Raw genomic sequence first — 24,933 nt, forward strand, 5'->3', positions numbered from 1 at the left:
TGATTGCATCACTTTATTGTTTTTTTATTTTATTATGTTAGTCACGATACAATACATCATTAGTTTTTGATGTGGTGATCCACGATTCATTGTTTTCATATAACACCCAGTGCTCCATGCAGTATGTGCCCTCCTTAATACCCATCACCAGGCTAACTCATCCCCCCTCCCCCTTCCCCTCTAAAATCCTCAGATCGTTTCTAAGTGTCCATAGTCTCTCGTGGTTCATCCCTCCCTCTGATTCCCCCCCTTCTTTTTTCCCTTCCTTCTCCTAATGTCCTCCATGCTCTTCTTTATGTTCCACAAATAAGTGAAACCCTATGATAATTGACTTTCTCTGCTTGACTTATTTCACTTAGCATAATCTCCTCCAGTCCCACCCATGTTGATGTAAAAGTTGGGTAGTCATCCTTTCTGATGGCTGAGTAATATTCCATTGTATATATGGATCACATCTTCTTTATCCATTCGTCTGTTGAAGGGCATCTCGGCTCTTTCCACAATGAGGCTATTGTGGACATTGCTGCTATGAACATTGGGGTGCATATGGCCCTTCTTTTCACTACATCTGTGTCTTTGGGGTAAATACCCAGGAGTGCCCTTGCTGGGTCATAGGGTAGCTCTATTTTTAATTTTTTGAGGCACCTCCACACTGTTTTCCAAAGTGGCTGTACCAATGTGCATTCCCACCAACAGCGTAAGAGGGTTCCCCTTTCTCCACAACCTCTCCAACATTTGTTATTTCTTGCCTTGTCAATTTTTGCCATTCTAACTGGTGTAAGGTGGTATCTCAATGTGGTTTTGATTTGAATTTCCCTGATGGCTAGTGATGATGAACATTTTTTTCATGAGTCTGTTTGCCATTTGTATGTCTTCTTTGGAGAAGTGTCCATGTCTTCTGCCCATTTTTTGACTTGATTATTTGTTTTTTGGGTGTTGAGTTTGAGAAGGTCTTTATAGATCTTGGATACCAGCCCTTTATCTGTAGAGTCATTTGCAAATATCTTCTCCCATTCTGTGGGTTGCCTCTTTGTTTTGTTGACTGTTTCCTTTGCTGTGCAGAAGCTTTTTATCTTGATGAAGTCCCAAAAGTTTATTTTTGCTTTTGTTTCACTAGCCTTTGGAGAGGTATCTTGAAAGAAGTTGCCATGGGCGATGTCAAAGAGGTTACTGCCTCTGTTCTCCTCTAGGATTTTGATGGATTCCTGTCTCACGTTGAGGTCTTTCATCCATTTTGAGTTTATCTTTGTGTAGGGTGTTAGAGAATGGTGGAGTTTCATTCTTCTGCATGTGGCTGTCCAATTTTCCCAGCACCATTTATTGAAGAGCCTCTCTTTTTTCCATTGCATATTTTTTCCTGCTGTGCCGAAGATTATTTCTAATGAGAAAACAGAAACATATGTGCCTTTCAAAAACACGATTTTTCAAGTGTGGATGATGAACTACTGCTTTACCTATAGAGGATGCCATTTTTTCCCCCAAGAACTCAAACTACTTGACAATAAACTATTAAACTTGCTCCCGGAAGCTGCTTATATAATGGTGCACAGGGTACAAATAAGAAATGGGAATAAATACAGTTTATTCACAAATCACTGTATTTTTTCTACTGACAGCATTAATTGAGGAAGGAAAGCATGTGATTGACGTGCTCAGGGGTGTCGAGGAGAGGTGAGGAGTGGCAGCCAACTCTGCCCATGTCTACTGGCATTGCAAGGGTGGGGGGAGCTTGCAGCTTGCAGAAGTGCTAGGGTAGCCAATGATTTCCTAAGTAATCACTGTAACATTTTTGAAATTCAATTTAACAATTTGATTCACACCAAGAAGTGAACGGAGAGTCAGATCAAACTCGAAAGCACAGTCGTTCTAAATGGCATTAATCTTCCCTAGATGTGCCGCCTCATCCTGTGTCAATTAAGCTTTCAGAGGTGATCTTCAAGGATATTTCCAAAGGGAATGTGCTGCAGTCATCCTGTAAACTGGCCTTTCCCCTTGTACTGCTTTTGATGTGGTGAACGTGATTTCTTTGCGCTCGTAGGACTCGGAGAGCAAAGGATGGACTGGATTTTTAAAAAAATTAAGCTCCTTTCTGTGGCAAGCAAAAGTCATTCATAACTACACTTATATGAACATTAGTAGAGAAGCGACCGAATTGGTCAGTGATCTGCTTGTGTCGGTTTTTATCAAGTGCTGCGCCTTTATCAATGTCGATCCCTAGCGTCTACCTTGAAACCAGTGAAAACAAATCAGGTGGTTAATTATTAAGGGTCATATTTAAATGATAACATCTAAAAAGCACTTTTGATTTTGAGAAATCATGCCAGCACAAGGATGAGCCAGATGCTTTACAACTTAGTATCTATAATTTCAAGTAGGTAGTAGTCACTCAAAGGATTTCTGGTTCAGTTTCCTTATGATTCCAGAGTGCTAGAATTTGGAAAAACCATTCTTAGGTAACACAAGAGAGATTAATACTAAATATGTGAAGATGAAAATTAAATATTATTCCCCTAGCTCATTTCTGATTATTTTTGCCAAACTTTGCTGTGGATATATTAACTTCATCCTACTCCTAGCAGTGGACTGTGTAGTTTTTTTAAAAATGTGTATATATACCTTTTTTCTAAATAATTTTTTTAAAGATTTTTTATTTATTTATTTGTCAGAGAGAGAGAGAGAGAACAAGCAGGGGGAGCAGCAGGCAGAGGGAGAAGCAGGCTTCCCGCTGAACAAGGAGCCCGATGAGGGACTCGATCCCAGGACCTGAGGCAAAGGCAGCCGCTTAACCGACCGAGCCACCCAGGCATCCCCTTTTCTAAATAATTTTAAAGAATGTTGGCTTACAGGAGAATTTTGTTTTTATTTTTCTAAGGGTCAAAACTAAGTCTTCAAAGATTTAATTACTCTGATAAAAGAAAATGTGAACTTCGTTTTCTTAAGGAGAATAGACCCTATAGAAATGTTGCTTACAATACTCAGATTGTCAGCTAATCCTGAAGCAGAAAGACATCAATTAATTCTTTGAGAAGCAGTAACATGATCTTCTTCAATAATGCCTATCATAAAAATTGGGGACAAAATTAATTGAGATGATGTTATATATACTAGATGATATTCATGCATTTTAACAGTCTGGACTTCTTTCCTACAGAATAATTAAAACTTGCATCAGGAACCAGACTTTGAAAATCTATCCCTCTACTATACTTAAAAAAAAAAAAAAAAAAAAACCATACTGAAGCCCATATAAACATAACTATACTATAAGAAAAATATTTCTTCCATAGGGATAGCTGTACATCAAGGACATTCACAATATAGTGTCTTAGAAGAAATGTTCAGCTTTGAGTGAATAGGGAAGCTTGCAGAAAAGAAAACTCAGAAACATTGCCCTTATGGTGCCGCCTCTCTTATTTCTTATTTCTGACACTTCTCCTGTGCTTCTCTTCCCAACTTGGCCTCTCTCCTTCCTCTTTTTTATCTGCAACTCAGCCTCCATGGTGTTTCTCCATTATTTCTGGCATGTGCGTTCCAAGGGCTCTTGCGCTTTGTCAGGTCTTACGTACCTACCCCTGTCCCCATGGTCCCTCATCCCTAGCCTTGTATCTCAGCTCCCTCCAGAATCTTCTTGCTCTTCCAGTTCTACTCACCTGCTCTTAACCTTCCTACCTAGAGTTCTCTTTGTCTCATCTGTGTATTTCTCTTCCAACTCTGTGCTGTTATCCTCTTAGAAAATGGCGCATAAGGCCATTGTGCTCTGAGCACATCTTCATCTTAACCATCTGGAACGCTGCCATGGAGTGGGGCTACCTTTTCTAATTGTCCATTTTTTCCACAATGTGTACCTACTGCCTTCATCTGGATAGAAAAGTATCATAATTGAGGAAATAAAATACATAAAAATTTCCTTGATTATTTTTCCTCTGGAAATATGGAAGAGAAATGTTTTTGAACCAGATGCCTAGAAGAATACTTGTGTCACATGAACACAGTGCTCTGGTGTGAGCATCTTACTGGAAATTCACTCCTTAGAACCCTGATATCTCTTCACTTTTGGTTTTCAAATAATCCATACCTATCCAGTAATTACAAATCATTTTTTAAAAAGATTTTATGTATTTATCTGACAGAGAGAGAGATAGCAAGAGCAGGAACACAAGGCAGGGGGAGTGGGAGAGGGAGAAGCAGACTCCCCGCCGAACAGGGAGCCCGATGCAGGACTCGATCCCAGGACCCTGAAATCATGACCTGAGCCAAAGGCAGACGCTTAACTGACTGAGCCACCCAGGTGCCCCTACAATAACCAACCTTTTACATAAAAGGATAGCCCCTTCCAAAAGCTCTCATTTGGAAAATATTTTTTTAAATATTCATAGTATGCGTTTAGTTCCCCTTTCTAGTCCAAACACTAGCTATCTTAAGCTTTGTATATTTTTTTTAAAAATAATAACAACAACAAAAAGCTTACACTTCTTCATCCCCATCAAAACAGGTTTGCCAGCATTAGGTGAACTTAAAATAAAATAGTTATTATATAAGTTACAAAGTTGAGGGGCACCTGGGTGGCTCAGTCAGTTAAGCATCTGCCTCTGCTCTGGTCAAGGTCCCAGGGTCCTGGGATCGAGCCCCGCATCAGGGCTCCCTGCTCGGCAGGAAGCCTGCTTCTCCCTCTCCCACTCCCCCTGCTTGTATTCCCTCTCTTGCTGTCTCTCTCTCTGTCAAATAAATAAATAAAATCTTTAAAAAAAATAAGTTAGAAAGTTGATTTGCTCCTTCCATCATGTTCGTCACCTTTTTACTACAGCAAAATGGCAAATGTAAACTTACTCCCTAGAAGATGATCTGGGCCCCAATTTCTAGCTAATTGGGAGAAGCAGCCCTGAGTCGAGCACTGTCAGGCTGATTTGAGTCTTAAGATATGATGATGATTATTGTGTCAAATGTAATCAAGAATGTGGGCTCTGAACAGACGAAGGGGCTGGCTGTTTTTAATTCAGGTTCGTAGATGAAGCAGACCTCCGGTTCACCGCTAGTCACAGCTGGCTGTAAAAGAGCAATTTTTAAAATGCGATTTCATTCTCTGTAGCAGTGAGGATCAGCGATTAGATGCACAGAAGGGAAATATCCTCATTCTCTTCTTTAAAAATTCTATTTATTTTCAGTATAATACCTTTCGTCTTAGAATTTCCCCATAGCTCTACATCCATGGTTTTCAACCTTCTCAGATCCAGTGCCACCCCCTTTCTTTTCTTCTAACATCTACTTTATGACACCTTCTTTACTAGCATAGACCAAAAGTTGTAAATAGGATACCCGGCTGATAGACAGAATTTTTTAAGTGGTGCTCTGACTTTAATTTTAAAGAGAAAAGAGTCATTTAGAATGAACTAATGTCTATTTCAGCGTGCAGTTATTCAGTTAGGACCACACTAGAACACTCATGATGTTTCTAGGTGATTATACTATGAATGCAATAACAAAAGCAGAATGACACCAGTGTGTTATATGGGGACTTCAATACCATGAGGGGCATTGGCCATCCTAAATGGAATTTTCCAAAATGCTGAACAATTCTTGGCATAATTCTTAAAAACACAAAGTAAAATTTTCCTTGGATTTTCATGGCAGTTAGTTACATTTCTGAAAAAAAAAATCAATGCGTATTAAAACCTTGCTAAGAGTGTTTTATGTTCATATATATATATATATATATATATATATATATATATATAATTAAGTTCTGGGTTCAGGTGTTTATGAACACAGTTTCCCCCATGTGAGTGTCCAGTGGGATGTGCAGAAGTGCTCTGGGAGACTTGGGACAGTTCTTTGTTGTCCGAGACATCTCCCCTTTCCAGCCCCTCCCCACGGACTGCTAGTGGTACTTAGCAGTTAAATATCTTCCCTCAATTTCCAGAAAGCCCTTCTAATGTGATCCGTAAAATTTGGTTAAATATTTTTCTGAATGAGAACTGATCTGTGAATTAACGAAATAGCAATATTCTCTGAGAACCTAACATATTTCTTGGTGATACAGCTGCCATTTTTAACAGACTGAATGAAACAAGTGAGCATTTAAGATCTTGCTAGATCATCTAGCAACACCTTTACAAATTCTGGGATTATCGCTGTGGTGATACTCTATTTCCACCACCTTTACTGAATGGCATGGTCTCTCCAAAAGGATGATGAGGATACCCCTCCTGGAGATATTAACAAATAGAATTAAATTCTGTATAACCATCACAGGTGATATTATTGTAGCTCCCCAAGATATTTAAAACCATGCATACTGCTTAGATGGAGGTTGTAAGAGAAATATACACGCAGTTCTTGATGAGGTTAAACAGGTAATTTAGTAAAACAAAAACAGATACGCACATATACAGAGATAAATAAAAACCTGTGTGATCTGTATGTTCAGGGCAGAAATATTTTTTTACCCTAAAGAAATTTTAGACTGGTAGGTAAGCAAAAGGCAGCAGTCTGTTTGCATTTCATCAGGGCATTTGACAAGGTCTTTCATTAAATTCTCGTGAATCCGTTGGAGAAATGCTGGCTAGACACAAGGTAGGTTGGATGATTTAGAAACCATCGCATGCTGTTACACAAAGGGTGTTGAGTAATAGTTCGGTGTCAAGTGGTGAAAGAAGATCTCTGGTGCTGTGCCACAGGGTTCTCATCCCTCACACGCTGAATGTTTCTGACAGAACAAGAGTAGAGCTATCGAGAAGATGCCCATTCACATTCATGGGCGATACCGAGCAAGGAGCGTAGGAGTAAGCTGGGTGATAAGAGCATGAAGGCACTTTTTTGTACATATTTCTGGACCAGGATCAAACTTAAAGGCAATCAGAAAATTTGCCGGGGCAGTGGATTGATTGTAACAGAAGCTATTGTTTGTTATGTGCTCTGGCTTTGCGGCGCACCTAAAAAAAATACATCAAATTAACAGTATTTGCAAGAGTGCATTTTTAAAAATTCAAAAGAAAATATGTTGGTTTTGAGTAGCGATGGACAATTCAGTGCAATGTCGTGGCCAGTGAGAGTCTACCCCTTCATTTTCACTACTAGTACAAAACTCAGTGAAAGATGACAACCTCCAAAGATTTAGTTAATGTCTACTCTTCTGCAAACCAGAACACAATTTTGGCCACAGAATTGCTCATTCTCATTTTTAAGTATCTTGGTTATAACTGAATAAGAGTCTTTTATATAATCCATTTTGTGTAACAAACAAAGGCGCTATCTACTAATTATTACGAGGTTCAACTTAAATAATGTATGTGAAAGCAATGCATAAATTTTAAGATTCTGTACAAATATAAATTATTATTCAATCAACTTACATCAAGAAATAATTTGGACTTGTGTTTTAAGAACAAGGGATTAGGGCCTTCTCATTTTTAGAATGTCTGCCTGATTCATGGTAGGTTTATTGACTTTAATTGGATTTACTGAGCATCCCTTAAATACCAGAAACTGTGGTATGAATCCTTGCTCTCAAGGAATTTACAGTAAGTGAATGATGCTGACGAAGAAGAATATAGAGACTTTTTGTAAGTGGTGCATTCATAAGTAAGACGATTCTTTTTTTAAGATTTATTTATTTATTTGAGAGAGACAGAGCATGTGTGAGTGGGGGCTGGGGCAGAGCGAAAGGATCTCAAGCAGACTCCCCCCTCAGCATGGAGCCCAACGTGGGGCTTGATTTCATGACCCCGAGATCATGACCTGAGCTGAAACCAAGAGTCAGGTGCTCAACGGACTGCACCACCCAGGCGCCCCAAGACGATCCTTAAAAGTACACGGAGGCCCCAGATTTACTCCTTTAGTGTTGTAGTTTTTTTTTTTTTAAAGATTTTATTTATTTAAGAGAGAGAGTGAGCGAGAGAGAGAGAGAGCACAAGCAGGGGGAGTGGCAGGCAGAGGGAAAGGGAGCAGCAGGCTCCCCCTGATCAGAGAGCCCAATGTGGGGTTTGATCCCAGGACCCTGGGACCATGACCTGGGCCGAAGGCAGCTGCTCAACCAACTGAGCTACCCAGACGCCCCTAGTGTTGTAGTTTTGATTGAAAAAAAAATAAATACCTAATTTATGACTATTCTTCATAAATTAGAATTGATCTTATGAAAGGCCATCAGTGCATTTCAGAGTATTAGTTCTTTTAAATGCAGTTTCTCCCCCTGGTAATTAAAAGTAAGAAAGCAAGAAATTTTAAATCTTTATTTTGATCATCAGTTTTAATTAGCTCAAGCTATTTGTAATCCTACAAATCTTATAAATCACGTCAGATTTACAAGTCTTGTAAATCATATCTGAGCCATTAAAAGAGGTTCAAAATTAAAAGGGCAATTTGTTTAGAATCCACCAAGACTTAGTTACTCTGAAAGATTAATTCATTTCTCAGCTGGTCTTATAAAAATGTATTTATTTTACTGTAAAATTTCTAGGAAAGAAACGTGTTTGATTTTCTTGTTAGATCGTTTTAATGTAAAACATTTCTCAAAAGGTACAGACGTCCCGATAATCTCCGTATCCTCAGCAAACATTTATTAAGTTACCGTTATAAAAAGGCCACAATCATATGTACTATGATTTTCCCTTATTTCCCAAGAAGACAAAGATTGTACCACTGCCCGTAATGCCCTCTTTTTGAATAAAAGCTTCAAGCCTACCTCAGGTCCAAAGTGCAGTATTTATTCTAGTCACTCTCTTAGATGGCAGCTGAAGATGATAAGCAAAGAGCTAATAATTTTTTTTCCATTTTTTTTTATTATGTTATGTTAGTCACCATACATTACATCATTAGTTTTTGATGTAGTGTTCCATGATTCATTGTTTGCGTATAACACCCAGTGCTCCATGCAGTACATACCCTCTTTAATACCCATCACCGGGCTAACCCATCCCCCCACCCCCCTCCCCTCTAGAACCCTCAGTTTGTTTCTCAGAGTCCATAGTCTCTCATGGTTCGTCTCCCCCTCCGATTTCCCCCCCTTCATTCTTCCCTTCCTGCTATCTTTTTCTTCATCTTTTTTTTTTAACATATAATGTGTTATTTGTTTCAGAGGTACAGGTCTGTGATTCAACAGTCTTACACAATTCACAGCACTCACCATAGCACATACCCTCCCCAATGTCTATCACCCAGCCACCCCATCCCTCCCACCCCCCACCACTCCAGCAACCCTGAGCTAATAATTTTTGTCATCACACAAATACACACCATAATCCTAATTTATGTAATAATCACAGAAAACAAGAGCTTTTGAGAATAGTAATATATTAACATCCATAATATTTACCTCACAGGGAGATAGACAAGTCTGCCTTGAGAGGTAATGTCTTAGAGTGGACTAGATTTGGTGTTTCTAGTTTTTCCACTGATTTGGGAAATTCATCTAGCCTCTCTGAAAGTCAGGTTTCTCCCCTACAAAACATTGATGATTATAACAACCAGTCCCACTAACCTCATCGGGTTTTTTAAAGTATCAAAGGAAAAAACATATGTGGAAAAGCTTCAAAACCAAGGAGCATTGTTTTAGTGCAAAATACTGTAATAATAAATGTTGAATTCAAAGGACTCTCAGGAGTGTATTACTAACTGCAAGAGAATGCTGAATGAGGAATCGGTTAATAAAAGTCACAAATATTTACAGACTGTGACTTCAAGTTCATGTCAGGAATTCGGAAGTTGTTCGTATTTCTCAATTCCATTGATAGACCTCTACCGCAAGTTCATATCATCTGGTGATATGTTTTTAGCTACTTCCTTTCCAAGAGAATCTACATGTTTGACTTTTGATCTTAGAAAATTGAACCAACCTGCCTTGCCATATTCAGAATATTATGTATCACTGTCTAACAATCTGTTCTGTTTTTCTCTAAGTGAGGATGAGAATGCATGTTTATTTGACTGCACTTATTTAGGAGACTCAGGAGATGATCCTAAGCTTGTCCTTCTAATTGGTTACTGTATTAGTTTTCATATATATTTCAGAAGAGAAGAAAGCTACTCAATTTAGCTTATCAACATTAGGAAAGACTTTTTTTAAAGAGATTAACACTGCTAGTGACCAAAACCAAAGATTCACCTTAAACACCCACATGATACAAATCATCGAGAATTTACTTAGAGTAGAGATGTTGTCAAAAATCGACCTCTGTGCTCTGGAGCAGAAATATAACAGGAAGACAGTGTGGGAGGATAAAGAAGGAAGGTAAGCTTATTGCTTTGCCCGGCAAAGGAGGCTGCAGCTGGCTCATGCCCCCAAGAGTGCAAGCCTGCCCAGGGTAAAAGGCTGAGAGGTTTATAGGAAAATACAGGGTCGGGGCCGTTTCAAGTAGGAATCTGCTACGAACTGCCAGCCACGTTTGTCATGTCCTCAAGGTGTCTAGTCTCATGACTAGCACGGGCACCCACCACCGAGTCTCCTTAGGAAGTATCCACGGAGGTCAGCAAGATGTCAGTATCGATACTGAGTTCCTAGAACAAAGAATTCTACAGAAAAACAAGTGAACGGGAGGGGGAGGCTTTGAGAATGGGGAGGAGAAAAATGTGTTCCGTTTAAGTCAGGCCTTGCTGAAGCGCTAGTGTGTCCATCTTTATGTTTCTATAGCAGTTTAGAAATTGTGTTTAACTATAAGCCCAACCCTAATCTAAGTTTGTATTTATCTAGAAGGTAGTATAACCACATTTTTTTCTAAAGATCTTTTATAGTTCTGTAAATATTCAGAATAATACTTGGAGTCTCTGTATATGGACCAATCCAAACATTATTTTTAAACTTCCCCAAAGAGTGCCTTTAGGGAGTATATCAGTGGAGAAATGTAAACTATAGAGCTTAGACTAAAAGATATTCATCTCTTTGTTAACAATCCAAGATAGGAAAATATATATATCTTGAGTATTTCACCTGTGCATAATATTTTGTACACTTCTTTTATCAACTAATTTTTCTCAGTGATACATGACAGAAACAGAAATCAAATGAAATGAGTAATGCAAAGAATAACGGAAAGTTTTCTTTTAACTGCTGTCTACGTTTTCTTCTCAGAAACATCCCAGGGCTTTTAGGAAAACTATGGAATGGCAGTTGTTTCCCCAATGATATACTGTACAAATCTCATTTTAAAAATGCTCATAGAATAAAAAGATCTATGTGTAGAATGTTGTATTTTCAATACTCTCTTACTATCTAAAGGTAAAGTCTACGTGATAATTTTTTTTTTTTTACTAAAATGTCGGTATCACTGAAGGAAGTTTAAACAGATAGCTTCAAAGCTGCAGTTTATCTTTAGAGGATTAATCTATTTTTTCATACAAGTGTGTTGCTTCTGCACATGTGAAAAAGCCATCCTGTGTTGTCTGGGGTGAGGAAAGATGGGAATGAGTTTCCTGAGAACTAATCAGCAATACTTTGGGAACATTTAGGTCGTGGTTGCCAATTAACTCTGGAAAGTTTGAGTAATTTAGTACCAGACCTCAGGAGAGAGGGGATGAAAACCTCGTTAATTCATATGTCGGTGAATAGCAAAACAGCAAATTTGCGTTGAAAATGGAGTTTTGTTTTGTTTTATTTTGTTTTGTTTTGGAGCACACACCAGCTAGATCTTTCTGCTCTGGTTAGGATGGGCGAATATCTTTGCATGTCTTTGTTCCCTTATGTGTAGAGTTTTTTTTTTTTTTTTTTTCGTGTTTCAAAGACTCTGCTTATGGTAAAATAACAAATAGTTAAATCTGTACTCCAAATGAGGACCGGGATTCAGTGATATAACCTTCCCTGCACTTTTCTTTCTTTTCCTACAATGAATGTATCAGAGGATGTAGACACCAATATCTATTTGCAGAGCTAGAAAAATTTATTTTCTAGGATGCAAGGCTTGGGCTATAATCCCAGTTCTGCCACTTGTGTGCAACTTTGGAAAAGTCATCCAGTTCTCTCAGAATGAATCTCACCAACAACAAAATGAAACCAGTGATTACCTGGACCATAGATCTAAGATGTTTCTTATTTTTATGAAAATCAATGCAATTAGGCCAACTTTGATTGAGCATCCATCACCGTCTGTGGAGATAAAACCCAGGTGGATGATCTCCACTTTCTTTGATAAGACAAGGCCAGAAAATTTAAAGATAGATTTATCACTTGTTAAGCAAATTGAGATCGAAGTTCATGAATTCATTCGAGCTACTGGTAGGGAATGCACATGAATGATTGGCTTAATCACACTGTAAGTATAGTTACATGTTTACCTCTCTGTCTCCTCCACCAGAATTGAATATATTAAACACCAAAGTCTGTGACCATGCCTCATTGACTTTGGTGTCACCGTCACTGATCATAGATCCTGACACGTAATACGTATGAGATGTACAGATGACTTAATAAGATGTTGGTAGGCATGTACAAATAAGAATGAGGTGCTGATTTAAAGATAATCTGTGTAGAGCTTAAAGCCATTGAGAGGGAATGAAATATCCAACTGGAAGCATACAAAGAAAAACAAAAGCAGACGGTTGGTAGAAAAAAATGGGAATACCTTATAAAGTAATGAGAGAATAAGTCTGAATGTATTTTAAAACATGTGAAGAGCCGTACGGATGTTAGCTTTAAAAAAAATGTATTTTCTGTGCCATATCTCAGGGCCTTGATCTCTTATTCTGGGTCAGTAGTTGCAAGAACAGAGTATATTTCTCACTGTATAGCTCAATAGCAGAGGAGAAAAGAGAAACATCCTCTCAGGGCCAGGATACTTCTGTGGCCATATTTCTAAGTAGATGTTGCCCTAAGCCACGTTAGAGTTGTGGCTGGAAAGGTACTGAGGGGGGATGAGGCCAAGCATTATTGAAGGACTCTCCTTAGATTTATGCTTCTCATTGGTGCAAACTACTAATACAATTGCTAGAGACTAAAAGGAATCCTTTCTATGTACTGCTGTATGTCCATAGGTGATACAATTCTAGCTGTCCCTTGAAAACACAATATAAAGTGATTTTTAAAAATCAAAATGTAATGTATTTACCAGCAAGTCAGTAGATTCTGTTACGGTTACTGAGAAAGTGAACTTCAGGTTCAGTTTGGTCCTGGGACTAGTGTTGGACGTTGCCAGAAACCTTTGGTCCCGAGTGCTCCTTCTCTCAGCCCTATATCTAACAAATAAAAAAGGGAAAAAATTGTCATCCTGTAATCATTCCCTAAAAATACCATAGGAAATGATAGTGGTTAAATGCAAATGAACCAGGAAGGAGAGATTCGGGGTATTTTGTTTGGTTACTCTAGGACAATCGCAGGGCACAGATGGAGGTGTTTTTTAGCAGAAGACTGAGTGCTGGGAATTTCCTCAATTTGTCACACTTAAAGAAACAACCTGGGCAGAATAACCTCCTCTGTCAGATTGCGCCTTTTCCCCCCTGAAAATATTCAATGTGTTTATTTCTGTTTGATTTTTTGATTTTATATACACAAAATCCTGCAGTACAGTGCTCCGATAAAGTATTGTCCATTCATGTATCGAATAGTGGAATATTGTCTATACATTCACTCAGCTCTACAGCCTTGCTTAGGAAAGTAGTAAGTTTCCCTTCCCTCGTGTGCTTTTTATGTATTAGCTTGACCCATGCGAAATTGCTGATACTCAACTTAATAGAAAATCCGGAGTCTTAGAGATTCATTTAGAAATACCCTGGTATGTGCGTGGGTGTTTAGTGACAGATCAGAGTATTACTTGTCTGACTGCCTCCTTGATAATCAGTTCTTAAAAAGAAAATGGAGATGCTGAAGACCTGCCTTCTGTGATTCTTCCCCTTTGTGCAGAATTGGCTCTGTATGAATACCTTCTTGGGCAGGTGCAGGGTTCCCCTGAGCTGTGCAGCTACAGCACTTTGCCCCTTCAGTAGATTCTTGCTTCTAACTGGTGATAATGCAACTCTACACTACCTATAGATCCTCTTATTTTTTTTTTCTTTTTCTCTCTCTCTCTCTCTTTTTTTTCTTTTTAGTTTTTGATGTAGTGTTCCATGATTCACTGGTTGCATATAACACCCAGTGCTCATTACAGCATGTGCCGTCCTTAATACCCATCACCGGGCTACCCCATCTCCCCACCCCCCTCCCCTCTGAAACCCTCAGATTGTTTCCGGGAGCCTCTCATGGTTCGTCTCCCCCTCTGATTTCCCCCCTTCAGTGTTCTCTTCCTTCCCCTAATGGCCTTTCTGCTATTCCTTATATTCCACATATGAGTGAAACCATATGATATTTGTCTTTCTCTGACTGACTTATTTCACTTAAGCATAATCCCCTCCAGTTCCATCCAAGTCGATGCAAATGGTGGGTATTCATCCTTTCTGATGGCTGAGTAATATTCCACCTCTTACTTTTTTTTAAAGATTTTATTTATTTATTTGAGAGAGAAAGAGCATGAGCAAGAGAGCACAAGCAGGCGGAGCAGCAGAGGGAGAGGGAGAAGCAGACTTCCCACTGAGCAGGGAACAGGACAACGTGGGATTTGATCCCAGGACCCTGGGATCATGACCTGAGCCAAAGGCAGATGCTTAACCAACTGAGCCACCCAGGCGCCCCTCTATAGATCCTCTTAAAGGGCAACCAAAAGTGCAATAGCTCTTCAGGCTCGTTTCCTGAGTGTGAGAATACCCCATCTTGTCCCCCTTTGAGACCACAGTCTGTGCAAGTAGCTGTATATTTCTCACGTACACTTCTTAAGCATGTATATTTTTTAAATCCTTATTTAGCATGACACCTCAGCATGTCAGTTTCCCCAGAAGGCAGACTCTGAGAAGGCAATTAATTAACTTGCAGGAATTTTATTGGTGAGTGCTGTCAGGATTAACACCTGTGAGGGAAGGAAAGGGAAGGGAGCGGGATAGGGAAGAAGGAGAACCCGGGCTTCAATGCAGTTGCAACCACAGCATCAATCAACTCCCCATCCCCTGCCGATCCTCCCAAATTGTCCTGAGTTGGAGAAAGGGGGCCAGGTTTTATAGCCCACACATGAACTAGTTACTGGATGCGTCCTGCCTCCAGCAGCTTTTTCAGAACCTAGGGCAAAATGGATGGGTCTCCAGCGGCTGTAATTCGCAAAACTTTAGCATGTATTGGAATCACCTAGAAGGCTTGTGAAAACGCAGTTTGCTGGGCTCCGTGCACAGACCTTCTGATCAGTAGGTCTAGGGTAGGGCTTGAGAATTTACATTTCTAATAAGTTCTCAGATAATGCTGATGGCCCTGGTCTGTGAGTCATACTTTGAGAACCACTGTACCATACCGCTCATATTTAGGCACTTGAGAATGGTATATTGTGCCCTTATGAACAGAAAGAAAACCTTTTAAAGTCACCATAGCAGTCCATACTTCACCAGATTCTTAGCTATTGTTGTAGATTATAAACCTATAATAGCTGATAATTAAAATTTGTTACATAAAAAAGCACTTAACCTCTATCATAAATTACATTTGTAAAGTATTATTACTATTTCTGATACCTGGGCATTGTTAGTTTTAAAGTTCAGCCAAATTTTCACCAGGGTCTATAACTGTGTAATCTGGACAGGGGAATTTACAGAATAATCCATGTTCAAGATCTTCACTTTTGTTCTAAAACAATTTTAAAATTTCTTTATGATTCTCATTACTTCTACGTTTTTTATTTATCATATAAGCCACTTAAAGCCATATGGTTATGGAAAATTAAAAAGGATAAGATACATCCAGAGCTATTTTGAATACACGAATATGACATACAAGTACCCTTGACTCATTTCTGGTCTAGACTTGGTGCAATTAAAATTTAGGAATTCGGTGTACATAGATTGATCTCAGGAGAAAGGATGTAGCCTTAAAACTCCCACGAGCAGGAAACAGCAATCTCACCTCTGATCAAAGAGGCCTGTGAAAGAACTCATTTGAAAAGATTTTCTGCTCTTGCAGCCATTGAATTTTGTTAACATATTTTCCAAATTAGCAAAGATTCAGACTGATGTTGTCAATATTTCCGAGCACGAGGGTATCGTTGAGGAAAACGGTGCCTTGCTGTCCTGCAAGAGTTACTGTTCTTCCCTAAGGGCCTAATTTACAAAGCAGCAAACTCACTGGTAGGATTTGGCTAGAAATCTCGTTGTCTCGGTAGAACCCTTTCATCTAGTTTATGTGCATCGTATTTTACAGAGAACTCTTAGAAAGTTATTTACTAGTTACTTTCTCTGGAAGCAGAGGGTAAGCGGCATTTTTAGTTCAAGAATAGGGGAGCATCCTATGCAGCTCATGATAATGCACACTGTCTGACTCTCTGAGCTTCACTCTGCCCTGAGAGTTTCATTTTTGTCCTTTTATTCTCCATAAAGTTGGAGCATGTGAGAAAATATGTCATCATCTGACCTGGCACTTGGCTTCTGGAATGTGACAGCTTATTTCTATCCCAAATTTTAGGCTGGAGGTGGCATAAGTCTTAGTGATTTCTGATGTGCAAGCCAACCTAGAAATACTAGCTTGAACTGGATGACATTGCCGCTTTTGCAGGTCAGCACCAGCCAGATGTGAGCAAGTTACACATGCTTCCACCTGGGCATTTCCTGCCAGATTATGACGTTAAGATTCTCAGTGCTGTTGCAGTGGTTCTGAGCTTTTAAGTCATACTGAATAAAAAGATAAATAACGATTTCGATCTTTCTCCCTCCATTGATAGTTTGAACACCAGATACGCAGGGAGCAAGCAGTCCAGGTCAGCCCCTGAACTATGCAAGGTCTAACTGATTTGCCCAACCTGAGAACCAAGGTACCTTTCAGCTCTGCAGCATTAAAGTTTATTTAGGGGCTGATAAATAGCTTTGTGCAATGCTTCCTTTTTTCCAGTAGCTGCATCCTCCTAAACTATTCTCCCCTCCACCAGTTAATGCAGACAGAAGATTTTTATCCAGTATGAGCCCTGAAACTACACTGTGGAAGACTGTAGGCTCAGCAAAAACCTCACCCGTGATGAATAAACAGCTCTTCCGGGGGCTTTGCTGCCGCTGGCTCGGCAGGAGCTGTTTATTGCCTGGTTTGCACATCCCATGATAAAGTTGCTGCTGAAATAAATTGCAGTTTCGCATAATTATTGACAATCACATCCTAACAAGCAGTGTGTATCATATTCAAGTGTTCAATTTTTTAAAATCCATTTCTAGCTTATGTTTAATCCCAGAAAGTGTTTGTGTAGTAATAGAAGGCAAATATGGCATTTAAATAGAGTACTAATTTCCTCATTGCAGACAAAATTTACCTGAATCTTTTTAGATGGGACTTTTACTGCCAAAGGCAATTTCCCCTCCAAGCTGTTATTATGTAGATTTTTGCTGAGGGCATATGTGTGTGTATCCACTATACATGCATTTTATATATATGTGTGTGTGTATGTGTGTGTGTGTGTGTGTGTATTTTATATATATATATAAAATCAGAAAAGATATGAATAATTTTTTTAGATTTATGTGCCATTAGGAAATTTGGTTCACCCCTTCTGAAAGATTAGAGGAAGGGTGGGGGTGCCTGGGTGGCTCAGTTGGTTAAGCACGTGCCTTCTGCTCAGGTCATGTCCTCGATGTCCTGGGTTCGAGTCCAGCGTTGGGCTCCCTCCTCAGCAGGGAATCTGCTTCTCCCTCTGCCCCTCCCCCTGCACACTCAGGCACTCTCTCTCGCTCTCTCAAATAAATAAATAAAATCTTTTTTTTTAGAAAAAGGATTAGAGAAAGAGGAATGGGATGTGGGCCGAGCGAACGAATGTGTTTGAGTAACCCTAATGTGTAACTAACTGTACATGGGAGGCAGTCATCTTGACACACATTACCATCTTCTCATTCTCAGCCCAGCAGTAGGCATTGCAGATGAGAAACTTCGAACTCAGAGAGGTTAAGTAACTTGCCATACCACACAGTTGGTAGAGGGTATTGGGATTTGAACCTAGATCTGTCTGTTTTTTTAGGCTTTACTTTTTCCATTACACAGAAGTTTTCTCTTTGGGGGAATATTCTCAGTTGCATGACCATCAGATAATGAAATGTAAAGCAAACACCACAGTTAGAACCATTAGAACACAATAGTGTCATGCAAAATGATATCTTGCACAATGGTTTCTGTGAAATATGTCATTTTTCTCCTTGTTAAGTCTTTCTGTTCTCCTCTACCCTCCAGGCCTCTTCTCTTGTTTCCTCCAGTGTTCAACTTTCTGATCTAGCTTTGCATTTTCTTGACCTTTTTCCTTGCCTACCTAATCCTGACTTTCTGCCTCAGGTGACATCAAAGATAAATATGGCGTAGGGATTTGGGAGCTTTACCTATAAAGAGGAGCTTATGCTTTTGCCACATATGAAAATAAGCTTTCACAATCGGCCAGTAAAAAACTATCAAGTTAAAAAAAAAAGATTGTTTTTGGAAGTTCATATATGAACTGTCCAAAGTTTATACACACACACACACACACACACACACACACACACACACTATTCTAGTTGTTGTTGCTTTTAAGGGGACTTTTAGCAACCACCCACCCCTTTGTTGGTACATTACAATTTCGTCCCTTGATCTTTGCTGTTTTCATGGGGGTTGCTGGGTGCACCATTGTAATAACTGAGGAGAACCGCATCTGGACATTTGTTCCTTTGCAGAGTGAGTGAGCGAGAGGCTGCCCTGGAAGAAACGCACAGATTACTGCAACAGTTTCCCCTGGACCTGGAGAAGTTCCTTGCCTGGCTTACGGAAGCCGAGACAACTGCCAACGTCCTGCAGGATGCCACCCATAAGGAAAGGCTCCTAGAAGATTCCAAGGGAGTAAGAGAGCTGATGAAACAATGGCAAGTAAGTAAAGCTTTTCTACTTTGACCTCTTGTGAATCCATGTGAAGAATTCACAGCCTCCGTCCTCATCACTGATATGCTGGGGCCAAAGGAAAGTCCTTGTTTTATATGGCCTGATACAGGGCAGTGGGTGGGCAAGAGGGGGAAGAGGCAGAGGGAGAAGGAAAAGGCATTTAGTGTTTCATTTAATGCCCCAGTCTTCAAAAATGGTACGTGTTTTTGACCAGGGAAAACTTGCCCGTAAAACCAGAGCTTTGGCCAAGAAGAAACTTTGCTCCGAGAAATAAATTAGGGATTGGTTTATTAAATGGAAAAAGTTGCCATTTTGCAGTGTTTATTTAATATTTTACAGGGCAAGCATCTGTATGAATTGTCTGTTTTATTTAGCGTTGCTAACTGAATCAGTTGCCCTTCATTACTTTCAAATACATTTTGAAATGTTAATCTGGCATTTTGTAGCTTTCTTCCCAACACGATCTGTAAAAAGAAAAATGAGATGGCTAAATTTGTCATAGTTAGTGATCATACAATTTTGAGACAATTGTTTCTTCCTAGAAACAAAAAAGTTTCTATATGTTATGTTAAAAAAAGTTTCTATATGCTATAAAGTTTCATATATGCATAAACAGTGAAAATAGAAGTTTAGGGTAGTTTTGTTTAAATGACATCTTGGTTCAAGGAGGCCCCTTAAGTTTATTCTCAGGGCCTGATATAATTTTCTGAACTGTTACGGACTTTTGTTACGTATAGTTGAGTTTTCTGACTTGATACCACATCTTTACTAGTATCCCGAATATAACTTTAGAGTGTCAAAATAATATGATCAATTTTTGGACTACTTTTCTCCATATATTTAAATTATGATGAAAAAAAGTGGTGGTGTATCCTAGGTTGGAAAACACTTCCACAATCAGACCATAATAAGCAATGTTTCTTTTCCTTCTCCTTTCCTTGTTTCCCTTCTCCTCCTTTTTTTCTGTTTTGATAGGATACTTGATCTACTTGCCTGCTCTTGTGCATAGAGTTGATAATAGCGGCAACTCATAGCTTCTAGGATTCCTCATTCGTGTCTTCCATTCTCGTCAGACCCCACTCGCTCCTCTACAATGTGTGTTGAGTTAGTTTGATCACTGGAAATAGCTCGTTTAGAGCAATACCTGCCTTTATCTTTGTAGATATGTCCCATGGCTCGAGATTGTAAAAACTATGCAAAATTAGACATTTTTGGTCCCTCTTAGATGAATGGGTAGCAAATGTCCTGCTGTAACTTATTTAACTTATGATATTTCATAAATAAAGTTGTATTTCTCCTTTTAAATACCCATGAAGCCGCCTAGAATTTTGATAAATATATGGGCTCACATATTCTCATCAGCTGTGGTAGATAAATAATAAAACTTTAACTGATTTTTTGGCAGATTACTTTGAAAAGAAAGAATAATCCAAGAGATAATTTTATAATAAGGATTTAATTAAACATCCCTTAAATTAGTGAACAAGTCTGACTGAGGGCCAAGATACATCCATGTATCTCCTGTATGTTGTTATTGTGCGTAACTATACAATGAAAATTCTGAGAAACTGCAAGATTCTGAATCATTAAAAAAAATTTGCCATGTTTTTAAACTATTTCCGATGGGAGAATGGAGAATAAACTACATTTTGTGTTTAGATCTCTAATCTCCCTTTCAAAAACAGTTGAAAGTTATGCAGAGGACATTTACTTAGCTTATGCTATACTATGTATAAAAAGTATTTATTATTAAAAGTCATGTAAAAGTCCTCTAGAGTTCCTGAAAACCTTAGACATATCATTTTCCCCCTTAACTACAATAGGACTAGCTGAGATCCCAACACTATTTTAAAACAGAGACAGTTTTCTCATTCCCTCTGTGTTAATATTGGGTTTTCTATAAATTCCAGTTGCCTGAGGTTGAAACTACATTTTATGGATAGAAATGACATTCATAGCCAGCTCTGATTTTCAGTTAGATAACCGGATAACAATCTTTTGATGAAAGATTTGGACATGTCATGGAAAAAAGTCGAAACTACTGAAACTATTGATTATTGTTGTTAATGGCACATTTCAAGTGATAGAATTGATTTAAGGTACTGGGGCTTAAAAGCAACAAATGGAAATGCCAAATTTGAAAGTAAATATAACCACGTATCTTAGGAGATTACATGCAATTTCAGTATTTCAGCTAAATGGAAGTCTCTGCTTTTTTTCCCCTCTGAAGATATTTTTTTTTATTTTGAACAAAAGGAATTTTCTATAATATGTGTGAAGGAAAAAAGTGTGATGATAGGCCTTTTCGCTTTGTTTGAAGAAGCTGGTAGCATTATGTTCATTGTTTGATTCATGCTGTAGAGCAAAAATAATTCTTACATATTAAAAAAGGAAACTCCAAATGCCTAGCCAGAACATCAGCTCTCCCAACAGATTCCAGTACATCTGTCCCCCCAAAAGCATTGATGTTTTCCTTCATACAAATGCTCCTGAATGGATATGGAGGGGGGTGAAAAACTTCACAAATATGTTTTTGCTCCATGACTGTCAATCGATTTTTCTATATATGGAGACCCCCCAGCTCTTGCTAGAATGAGTATCACTGTTATTTACAATCCACTTCAGAGGATATTTAATTCTCTCAGCAATAATCACAATTCATGGGTTCTATAAGAATACATGTTTTATGAAGCATATGCTTCCTGAATGGAATTAATCTGAGTAATTTCACTCTGAAAGCCATTAAAATTCCTTCCTCATACTAGAAAAAAAATGCTTATATAGTTTTCTTACTAAAAGCGAGGACATTATAGTTGTCCTTATACTTCGGGATGAGGAGATTTTTCATATAAATAGTGTTATTTCTGACAGTCTTACTGGAATTTTAAAGCCAATATATTTTTACAGAATATCATATGGAGCCCTGAGAGGTGACAGTCTGAGAATGTTTACATTGCAGATTTACCTTTAAAATGAAGAACTATTTTCATAGTTGAATCAGATACTTCCTGTGTCCAAAACATTTCTGCTTTGGGCCCCAGAGAATTAATAAAGATCTCCTCAATTCCAAGTTCTAACATAAAACCATGGGTAACTAACTGAAAATGGGAAGACTCTGTATCTTTGCTAATATTCCATAAGAATTCTGCCAATCTTAACTGATTCTCTAAGCACCCCTAAGAGATCATTGTAATACCAGCTTGTAAGGAAGGTGTGTGTGTGGGGGGTATGTGGTGCGGAGAGATGGTCATAAAGGTGTAATTAGGATCTTTTTCTCAGCTATTTGACATTCCTTCCTCTGTGATCTGGGTCTTGTCCCAGGCCAGAGCTCTAAACTCAGTTTCTTATCTAAGCTCGTGTGTTTGACCCATAGCTCCTCCCCGACCCCATCATAAAAATTCTCTTCTATTAAAGAAAACATTTCCAGAGAGACTAGTTTGAGAAACTTTGAATTGTACATCAGCGTGCACCTGTAAATTGATTAAGAAAGCTTAGATTTCTAATACATTATGGGAATTGGGGAAGTAGCTTCCTCAGTGTTTCTCACAAAAAAAAATCTTGGCCCACTGGTTAATTCCAAAGGAAGAAGGAAGAATGCAATCTTAGTAACACAATTAGTATTCTGAATAAATTGGATTGTCGTCTTTCTTGGGACATCTAAGAATAGAGAGGTAATCTGAGGATCCCTAATTCTAAGAAAAGGAAACCCTCCGTGTATTCCTTTCTGTTGCTATAATTTGAACTGAGTTTTATACATTTTTTTAATCTTTCTACTTTGGTGTCTCAAGACTATGAAAGTTAATCTTGATATTTTTCTTTTGCCTGGTGATGTCTGCCTACTGTTTTGGATATGTAAAACTTTTATATATATTACTTCCTTAAAAACTTTGATTAATCCATGAAATCTGTTGTAAACACCTGTTAAGTGCCTAGCGTGGCGTTAGGACGGGCACAAACATGATTACAGAGATGCTTTTCAAACACAGTTCAGACAAACTATTAGGTTGTATAATCTAATGAGTATCAATCCACAATTTTTTATTTTTTTACTTTAATTTTTTAAACCAAAAAACCCCCAGCTCATCCATTTCTCCCCCCCCCACCGCCTCTTGCAACCACCAATCTGTTCTCTGCATCTGTGAGCTAATTTTGTTTTGTTTTGTTTTTTAGATTCCACATATAAAAGAGATCATATAGTATTTGTCTTTGTCTGTCTGCTTTATTTTACTTAGCATCACAATTTTTAAATAGCAAGAAATGAAATTAGCAGAATAGAATAAGAAATGACAGACTCCATCACTCTGGGTCAGGGCTTTTTGTGAAACTTTGATTTCAGCTGTATATATGTGTGAAAGAGAATGAGAATGTACATACTGGATATATACAAAAGCCTCTGTAGTGGAATATGACATCTACCTTTGGAATGCTTATATTCCAGAGGTGAAATACATATGCTAAGGCAAATCTAATGAGTGTTAGAAGGCTAGACCAGGTCTAGTGAAAACAGATGATTAAGCTTAAACCTTCCAAAGAGGCCAGGAAACTCACCTAGAACAGTGTTTTCCCATCTTCCTTATATATTGGAGGAGCTTTTTTTTTAAGATTTACTTATTTATTTGAGGGGGGAGGGACAGCAGGAGAGGGAGAGAGAGAGAGAGAGAATCTCTAGCGGAGTGTGGAGCCCAACTCGGGTCTCGATCCCAGGACCCTGAGAGCATGACCTGAGCCTAAATCAAGAGTCAGACGCTTAACCAACTGAGCCACTCAGGTGCCGGAGGAGGAGCTTTTAAAAATGCTAATTCCTTGGTTCCACCGCATAGAGATTCAAACTGGATTGATGGCAGGATGTCCTGCCCATGATTCTGATGTCTAGACAACATTGAGAACCTCTGCTTAGAGAGCATTAGAAGAATGTATTAGGACTTAGCTAGGTATACAGAGTTGAAAAGAGAATTTTTGGCAAAGGCAATAGCATGTTCAAAGTCCTGGACGTTTGGGGAGTTTGAGAATCTGAAGGTACTTCTCTATGGCTGGAGTATGGTTGTTATAAGAACTGAGATCAGAAAGGTCAGCTGGGGCTAAATTATGTAGAAAAACAGCAGGGTGCAGTGAATAGTGTACGGGCCTTGAGGCAGGAAGACCACTTATTCTCCCATTTGTTGCCTGACCTCTAAGCCTTAATTATATTTTTCTATTCAGTGAGCATAGCATTCACAGGATTTTTAAGGATTAAATGATAAGGATACATGTAAAATTCCCTCTCGAGGGGCAGAGTGTTGGACTCAGAGGGCTCAACATGTGAAAGCTATCTTTCTATCCATCTTGCCACCTACCTTTAAGGGTTGGGACTTTATCTGTGGTCTCTGGGAAGTCACAGCATGGTTTTAAGCAAGGAAACAGATTAACCAGACTTACACTTTTGAAAGATCACTCTGATAGTTGAGAGGAGGATGAATTGGAACGATATAAAATCTATCCGGGAACCATAGTTAGAAAGTTCTTTCTGTACTATTCCAAGTAAGAAATAATAATTAAGGTGCTGAGGTTGAACAAATGAAACCAATGTGGGAAGTGAAAGTCAACAGTGTCACGTACGTTATGGGACGCACAGGTGAGGGAGCATCGTGAGGTATGATGAGGAGTCACTGACTGCTTACCACTTTTCATGACCGAATGCCTTTACGGAGTCGTAGAATTCAAGAGGACAGCCAGTTATGGGGAGGGAAGTCAAGAATGTGGTCAGTTTTGAGGTATCTGTGAGTCGTGGAGGTGAAATTCTCACCTCCTTAAAGCAGTTGTGAATGTGGATCTAAAATTCGGAGGAGATACGGGTTCTAGGTTAAAGATACAAACTTGAAGGACATTAACATGGCAGCCAGGGAAATACATGATTTTACACATGAATCATGACTTGATTTTCTCCACAGTCCATTCAGAAATACACCTAGAGGTTACCAAAATACCACCTACTCTGGCACAGAATTGGTATTAAGTGATGCCATTTTCTATGTTATGCAAACGGGCACAGCTATGGGGATGCTTTTAATGGTTTAACCTTGAGAAAAGGCAAA

General features: G+C 38.8%; 1 protein-coding gene across 3 annotated transcripts in view; it reads left to right on the forward strand.

The window, feature by feature from the left end:
* DMD (dystrophin) overlaps positions 1–24,933 on the forward strand; it is a 1,674,912-nt gene that overhangs the window by 1,172,523 nt on the left and 477,456 nt on the right. For all 3 annotated transcript variants that reach the window (XM_088028834.1, XM_088028835.1, XM_088028836.1), the window contains one exon: positions 18,661–18,850. In XM_088028834.1, coding sequence (XP_087884960.1) covers positions 18,661–18,850 — 190 coding nt within the window. The remainder of the gene's footprint in view (positions 1–18,660; positions 18,851–24,933) is intronic.

This window comes from Eumetopias jubatus, unplaced genomic scaffold, assembly GCF_037043125.1.
Source record: "Eumetopias jubatus isolate StellerSeaLion01/CBP00866 unplaced genomic scaffold, mEumJub1_p1.0 scaffold_11, whole genome shotgun sequence".
In the NCBI taxonomy this organism is placed as follows: Eukaryota; Metazoa; Chordata; class Mammalia; order Carnivora; family Otariidae; genus Eumetopias; species Eumetopias jubatus.